General features: G+C 48.1%; 1 protein-coding gene across 1 annotated transcript; it reads right to left on the bottom strand.

The window, feature by feature from the left end:
• Positions 1-452: 452 nt before the first annotated feature.
• Positions 453-5,875, bottom strand: RRM2 (ribonucleotide reductase regulatory subunit M2). The gene is made up of 10 exons (XM_059842867.1): positions 5,674-5,875; positions 5,517-5,594; positions 5,020-5,154; positions 4,791-4,907; positions 4,150-4,283; positions 3,394-3,488; positions 2,517-2,650; positions 2,027-2,131; positions 1,784-1,897; positions 453-1,389 (listed from the first exon to the last, which is right to left on the bottom strand). Exons 1-10 carry the CDS (start codon positions 5,800-5,802, stop codon positions 1,237-1,239), a joined length of 1,194 nt encoding a protein of 397 aa, XP_059698850.1. The 5' UTR covers positions 5,803-5,875; the 3' UTR covers positions 453-1,236.
• Between the last annotated feature and the right edge of the window lie 2,448 nt (positions 5,876-8,323).

Here is an 8,323-nt window from a genome sequence, read left to right as displayed (position 1 = left end):
TTCTTCTGTAAGGCAAGGCAGTAGCCATTTCCAGTCTATCCCACTGTCATTTCATCTCACTGCAGATCATTTCCAGAAACTGAGACCAGAGGGATTCCTTCAGACCAGAGTTATACAAAGCATACTCATTTTTACGACTGTTTAGTGTGCAATAACCATGGTGTAGTGTATACATTGTTTTCACTACTCTTAAAACAAAGACTTAACTGGCATGATGAAAAGCTCAGAACAGTGCACCAGCCTGACTTAGCTGAATTTACCGTGAAACATCATCTGTTTAGTGCAGTCAGTCTGAAAGTCAGAGCTAAGCACAACAATTTCATTTGATATCTATAAACCACATGACTAAGCAGCTATTTCCTGAAGACCTTGCATTTCCTCAGAAAAGCTGCAACTCAAAAGGAAATCAGCACACAACTTTGCCCATTGGAACACTGAAGCCAGTACAACACTGAGTCCAACCAGCTCTTTATTACATGAAATACTGTTCCCAGGTATTAAAGAAAAAGCAATCAAATCCACCAGTCAGCTACATCTTATTTTTCAGTACCCAGAATATCCCATTTAGTTCTTGACCTTTCATAACAAGTTTCTTCCTGTTCTTTGATATATTTTAAGATGAATAGTTTAATTCACAGCACCATTTTTAAATTACATACCCAGAAAGAAGCACAAGTCATAAAAGGTTAGGCTAGAAAAGATTTTGACATGCATTTTACTATAGCTGAATATTACAAGACAGTTGTTTATTTTAAACATTAAAGTGCCAGGTTTATGTACAAACTATTAAAATAGTAAAAATGGTAAACTTAAAACCTGCTAAAAAAGCAGCGAGGTCATCATGTAGTTGCCTCCAGAGTTTTCTAGACTATTCAACAAATTTACAACTGGAATTTTCTAACTGCTCCTCTGTTCGTGGTGAGAACAGCAGAAGCCAGGGGTCAGTGCCCACAACCTCCCACCTTGCAGAAAGAAGTACCTGTATCTTTCATGGAGTGGAATAGCATGTGCTGTAAGATACACCTGAGCATCCTATGCATTAATACCATTGGTAAAATCTAATTAAAAGGGGTTTTACTGCTGGAGCTACACCAGCCTTCTAAAGTTTGCCAGTATCACCACACTTTACAAGAGTGGGATTTCAGTACAACTATCAAGTCACACTGACTCAGCCCACACTGAGTGTTCCCTGTAAGCAGGGCAGGATGCACATGAATGCAGGTGGTCCCAGGTCACTCAGAACTCTGCATCCAGGGTGAAAGAGTTGTCTGTGGGCTTGGACATGACTCCCATCCTCTGATATTCACCTACTCGCTTCTCAAAGAAATTGGTCTTGCCTTCCAGAGAGATGTTTTCCATGAAGTCAAAAGGATTCTCTGCTTTGTATATCTGAAACACACAGGCAATTCTGTAGTCACCACAGGTGCTCACATTTTCAGTATGCAAGAGCTTTAGAGATCAGTTGGAAGGAGCCTAATGGCAGCACCAGCAGCCTTACTACGTAGTGAACACAAAATCCCTGCCCCAAGCCTTCTCTACTCTATTTGTTCCTGTCTTCCTTTAGCTGCAGTGAAGCAGCTAAAGAAGCACAACTGCAAAGACAGCTTTTTCCACAGCATTCTTTTGCTCTTTGTTCTGTGAGTCTCCCAACAGAATGCAGCAGAGCTGCTAAATCATTTTACAAGTTAAAACAATATTGCTGTAGGCAATTTAGGATCTGAATTTCTGGAGGAAATTAACATTGTCTTTTCCCCATGAAGCATTCAGTGTATTAGAGCCTCACCTTGTTAAATCCCAGTTCCAACATAAGCCGGTCTGCCACAAACTCGATGTACTGTTTCATTAAAGTGCAGTTCATGCCAATCAGCTTCACAGGCAGTGCCTCTGTCAAGAACTCCTGCAGATAACAAGCATTTTATGTACAGAAACTGGCATTCACTCTATCATCTAGGTTAGTTTTATGCCCAACAGCTCCCCAGCTTTGTTTGATTGCAATGAAGCTCCTAAACAAGAGGCAGACAGTTACCTGTTCTATGAGAACAGCATTCATGATGATTTCCCTTACTCTCTCCTCTGATGGCTTGTGTATCAAGTGCTTGAACATGAGGCAGGCAAAATCACAGTGCAAACCCTGGAAAAAAGTTCCAGAAGATTATTTCAAGCAACACCGAGTTAAGAGAGCACAGAGCAAATGGCATCACCTTTGCCAGGTTACTCTTTGCTACAGACAACTTTCTGCCTCACCAGAAGGCATCACAAGCAAGTTCTGCCAGCGTGAGGCACAGCAGCTGTGAGCATTGGTGAGAACCCTCCCACTACTCTAGAGGAAGTAAAATGCAAAGTCCACTGATATGCTTCTGCAAGATCCACAAAGACACGTTTACACACTTTAGTGAGCTATTTTATAGTCTGCCTGTTTCTAAATAACTGTTTTACAATACAGGCTCCAATTGAGTGTCATTACTTTGAACTAGTGTGGCACATCACCATCTTAACTGCTAGAATTTGACTCATACCTCATCTCTACTGATGAGTTCATTAGAAAAAGTGAGTCCAGGCATTAATCCTCTTTTCTTCAGCCAAAAAATTGATGCAAAAGAGCCAGAAAAGAAGATTCCTTCCACAGCTGCAAAGGCCACTACACGTTCGCCTGTTGAGAGAAGATCGATGGTAATACCACACAGAAAACAGGACTGAAACACAAAAGTTGCAAACTGCATCTTGCAAAGCAAATGAAGGTGTTTCTGCTTAAGTGTATTATGGGTTGTGCTTAGAAATTAAAGATTTCTGATCATTAAACAAAACAAACATGAGAGGAAATAGGAACTAATCAGAGCAGCCCCTAAGTAGCTGAAGCCAAGGCTCCTGGCCCCTTGGCTCAACCCTCAATATTATCCTTTTTCAGATGGCTCACTAAAAGGAGCAGTCATTATGGCAGCTGATTTCAGTCAGTGTCTGCTCCTCTTTGGCCATGAAAAATGTTTCAATACTAGTGAAATAATGATTTGTACCATCTCACCTTCGAAGCGAGACAGGAGGAATCACCAAGGCAGAGGAGCTACTGTCTCCAACCAACACATCTAGTGGCTATAGATGGCCATGACATGTCCTGACATGTGGCAGCAATTTACTGTTTGATCATGTAGTCAGGCATATGATTGCCGCATGACCTTATTATTCATCATGTCAGCATTTTTACAGAGATCTCCTGTCAGTAACTCATTTAAAGATGAAAATTGTTTTCTTCACATTCAGAATTATACCAGTGTCCTATACTGGAGAGCATGTACTATCTCTGATAGCAATAATCCCTGTTAACTGTGAAGTCTGGAGAAATGGTGGTTCCTCTAGCTTTGGGAAGAATTTCACTTTGTTTCCAGTAGATGTACTCACCATATGTTGCTTTCTTGTCCCCAATCCAGCACATGGCCCAATCTGCCTTCTTTTTAACACATGGCAACGTTTCAATAGCATTGAAAAGAAATTCCCTGAGAAAGATAAAACTCATTAGGATAAGACATCAGCACAACCACCAAAATAAGGATTCACTGCCATAAACAGTATTGATCACTTAAACATGCTCTGCACCTTCATCCTGGTAAATTGTCCTTCTCCCTCTTATCTGGCACCAATGTAGCTCTATTTGTTCCAATCAACTCCTTTTTCCTTCACATACCCATCACATCAACACCAGCCCTCCTGAATTGCCATTACAGTATCAACGGGAGAACTGATTCACCAACTGTTCTTGAACAAGGCAGTGCAAACTAGAAATTAACCAGGAACCACTTTACAGTATGAAGGCAACAGGCCCCTCACGTAGGTATGACACAGCAAGCTTTTTAAGTAGCTGTAAAACTCACTTAAAACTTAATATACTCCTTTTGACTACTCCACCCTCCACATTGTGTAATTTCTTTATTTCAGTTCTGAGTGATTCCAGTTTCACTCTTAATATAAGCAAGGTCTTACACATCAGATGAAAAAAGATATTGTGAAGTAAAACTGCTCTTAAACAGGAGTGGCTTTTTATATAAGTCTAATTTACATCCCAAAATTAGCCTGAAAGTCAGAGAACAATTGACATACATTAGCTAAATTATGAATATTTACTGAGTTCTGAACTTTTCATTATCAACCAATACAAACCTCTCCTTAGAATCCTTAATGTAGGTGTCAATGAGAAGACTGTACATTTCTGAATGTATATTTTCCATGGCAATCTGGAAGCCATAGAAACAACGAGCTTCTGTGATTTGTACTTCTTGACTGAACCGCTCCACCTAGAGGAAATAAATAAGCATTTGCAAAAGTGCTTGTGATTTGCAGGTTAGATGCATTAATGCTGTATGGACCAGTTATGGGTCAGCCCACAAAATCTTCGGATTAACTCCAGATCCGTGGATTGCTAACAGCAATATACAAAGCAGCAACTCCTCAGAATTTCAAGTCAAAAGGTATTCTTTGGTCCCATGGGAAAATGTTTTAGTTTTACTTATCCCCCATTAGGAAGAAGAGCACAGAGGGTAGAAGCAGAACAAGGGCTCTAAAACAGCCAAGTGCTACCGCAGGGCAGCACTCAGTGCCCAATGGGGATGGGCCAACTTGGAGATTACAAAACCAACCCCAATTCGTTAATTAACACAAGACAGCCCTTTGTATTCTTAATGCTGTAAGACTCCATGATCCAGCTAACCAGCTGGATTAGCCACAGCAAGCATCCTGAACATGTGAGTTACCTTGTTATCTACCCAAATTGATAGTTCTGTGGGGACTTCGTACACACTCACCAAGTTCTCGTTGACAATGCCATCACTGGCAGCAAAGAAGGCGAGGACATGAGAAATGAAGTACTTCTCCTCAGGCTTCAGGGACTCCCAGTGCTGGAGGTCTTTGGAAAGGTCCACCTAAAACATTACAGGATAATTAAGGAAGGGGTGCTCAGGCAGAAGGCCCTCCCCCGAGCACCGGGGCCGCCGCGGGCTGCGGCAGGAGGGGCCGTGGCCGCCCACCCCTCACCTCCTCCGCCGTCCAGAAGGAGGCCTCGGCCTTCTTGTACATCTGCCAGATGTCGTGGTACTGGATGGGGAAGATGACGAACCGGCGGGGGTTCTCCCGCAGCAGCGGCTCCTCCTCCTCCACGCCCCGCGGCACCTGGAATGGCGGGAGAACGGCTCGGGTGGGCTCGGGGCAGGACCGGGCTTTGGGGGGAGACTGAGGGCGGCAGCTGGGGGGAGACCCCCGAGGGAGAGGGGCTGGGCAGAGGGGAGAGACCCCTCCGAGGGAGAGGGTCTGGGCAGGGGGGAGAAATTCCCTGAAGGAGAAGGGTCTGGGAGGGTGGAGAGACCCCCGCTGAGGGAGAGGGGCTGGAACGGGGGTGCAATGCCCAGCTGGGGAGAGGGGCTGGGGCAGAAAGGAGAGACCATCGATGGGGAGAGAAGAGCGGAACGGGGGTTGCAGGAGTCTCCGGGAAACAGGACAAGGGCGGGCGCGGTGGCCGGGCGTTCTGCACTCACCGGATTGCTGTCCCCCTCCTGGAAGATCCTGCGGGCCGTCTTGCTGGCCAGCACACGGGCGCTGCTGAGCGTGGGGGGCTGCGGGGAGAAAGGGGCAGGGTGAGCGCGATGCGGCGCTGCCAGGCAGGGGGGGGTGGGAGGGCGGGCGGGCGCTTACCGTGTTCTCCTTGTTGCTCAGTGCCAAGCCTTTCATGGGCGACAGACCCTTCATAGGAGACTGGTTCTTCTTAGGCGACACCTGGGGCTGGTCGTGGCGGGCGGCGAGCGGGGCGCGGGCGGACAGCATGGCTGAGAGAGCAGCGGCGGCAGCAGGACAAACAGCGGCAGCAGGACGGGCGGCAGGAAATGGAACGGCCCCGCGCCGGCCCTTTATATGCCCTTCGAAGTTGGCGCCAGAACGGCCGGCTGGCCACTCACAGCTCTGGCCACGCCCACCTCCGCCCGCCCCCGCGCCTCCATTGGCTGGTGCGGCGGTGGGGCCCCGCCTCCCATTGTCGTGGCGGCGGCGGGAGGCAGAGCCCCGCCCTTCGCTTTGGCGCCAACCGCGCGCGGGCAAGGCGGGAGAGCGCGCGCGGTCCCGCCCCGCTGCTGCACAGAGAGCTCCGAGTGCGGGACCTGCGCCTCACCCTGCCTGAGGAAGGTTCGGCTGCGGTGGAAGAGTCCACTGCTCGTGTCTGGGTACGAGAACGGAACTGGGCTGGGGGTACAGAGCTGGAAGTGGCACTTAGCCTTGCTTTCCCCTTTTCTGGTCCCTACTACCTACCCATTCATTTTCACTTTCAACACTGACTCCTGAACTTGGATGGAAATTCCACATTCCTGCATTTGGCTTCCTGGAGAAACTGAATCTGTGTGCCACCCGGTTTCACGTGATTTAAATAAATAGTACAAGAAAAGGAGAACACAAGTATGAAGAACAGGTGAATATTCATAATTTCTAAAACCCAGCATTTATTTTTTATTAATTAAATTGCTACGTTGTTTTCCTCATCCAATTCCACAAGGGGTCTGCTTCTGTCAGCTAAAATGTTTTCCCTGAAGCAGTTTTAAACCAAGAGCTCCATGAGACTTGGAGGCCCCTCAGTCACACGGGATGCAGAATGGCCTGGACTGGTGCCTGTCACCTGAGCGTGTTCCCAGGGACAAAGAGTTACATGGCCCAGCGCTGTGCTGTGCTTGGCTGGAGAAGAGGCAGGCAGAGCAGGAGCGCAGCAGAACTATATAATGGTGCTATGATAAATTTACTGCTGCGGATTGGGAAGAAAAACAAAAGCACTCCCATCCAGCACCACCTCTAACACTGTAAATTCAAATCGATTATTCATTTTAGCAGGTCAAAGTCACAAATACATCTCCATCCCAGGAGAGTGAGCACCACAAAACCCCTAGTAGGGGGCCAGAATCCTAGTAGACAGCCTGGACAAGTACAAACACACTCCTGCTCTGTTCCAGGAAGTTGGTCCTAGAGGCAGGAGTACCAGGCATCTCCCAAAAGGCTAACACGAGTCCATGTAACACCCTGTTATCTCCTGCCACCTCTACAGCTGCTGGGAGAGTTGGCAGAGAGCTAGAGCAGCACCCTTCCTGTCCCACCCAAACTCATCTACCCTCCCACCCCAACAAAGCACCTCAAAGCCACCACAAGCCCTGGGCCAAGGGCTGTCACAGTGCCACAGCTGTGCTATCTCTGCAACCCAGCTCCTGTTCTCAGAAGCTCATGGCAGGGCATCAAAGCCTTGTCCTGAGCACAATGGCTCTGCAAGGAGAAAGAAGCATCAGGGAGAGAGAGCACAGAGAGGGAGGAAGCGTGCTGCAACTCTGTGCTGCTGGAGCTGCCACTCATTTAGAAATGAGTGTCCGTGCTGAATTTTTCTGTTACAGCAGTTTAACCCAGCTGCATTTGTTCCTCCCTTCAGGTACATCCTTCTCCAGGATGAGGTGGCATTTTGGGACTGGCATTTTCACAGCAGCTCTTTGGCACAGCTGGGCTGAAGGCAGCAGGCTGCTGCCCTGCTCTGAAGTGCTCAGCATCAGGGATAGTGACCAGGGATGTCAGCTAGCTCCTGCCCTCTCTTTGGGTGTGTGAAAGGATGCTCTGCCTTTATGGCTTCTGGCCACTAGTTCTCAGTACTCTGTGCTTAAAACAAACAGCCCCAGACTTGTATTAGTTTCTTGCATTCTTTGTTTGCAGGAATTCAGACACTCGGGTGGAAGTAAGAGCAGCCTGGGGTGTCTGGGTGAGGCAGGTGTGGGGTGTTGTGTAAGCACCCTGTTTGCTTTAGGTGCCCCCCTGGCCCCCACGCTGGGTCCCAGCACCCAGCTCCACCCTGGCCCTGACATTCTCATCAGCTGCACGTGGAGCTCAGCCTCTGTCCCAGCCACTGCTGTTGTGGTACCCTCGGTGCCAGCAGGGCAAAGCCCTGACCCACCAGGCACAGCCTGCAGCCCCCAGGTCCCATGTCCCCAGCACACATCTGCTTCCTCAGGCTGGCTGTTGCTGTGGCTCTGAGCCCACTGACCCGCTGGTAGCGCTCAGGGCAGGGCTCCTCTTGCTCACAGGATTGCTTTTCTTCCATTTCAACACAGATTGTCTACAGAACAGACAGACAGTGACTCCAGGTGGCTGACTGCCTCCCACCAATGCAGCAACTGGTCTGATGAAAGTCTGTGAGGAGAACTGACTCATCACTAGCTGAGGTCTCAGCGTTTGGTGATGGCTTTCTCCTGATTTGTTTGCGTGGTCTCATCCAGCCACATTCATCCATGCCAAATCCTGAAATCCTCTCCCACTGCTCAGCTGGTAGAGT

This window comes from Haemorhous mexicanus, chromosome 3 (genome assembly GCF_027477595.1).
Source record: "Haemorhous mexicanus isolate bHaeMex1 chromosome 3, bHaeMex1.pri, whole genome shotgun sequence".
NCBI classification, from domain to species: Eukaryota; Metazoa; Chordata; class Aves; order Passeriformes; family Fringillidae; genus Haemorhous; species Haemorhous mexicanus.
This window is presented reverse-complemented; position numbering and strand designations above follow the sequence as displayed.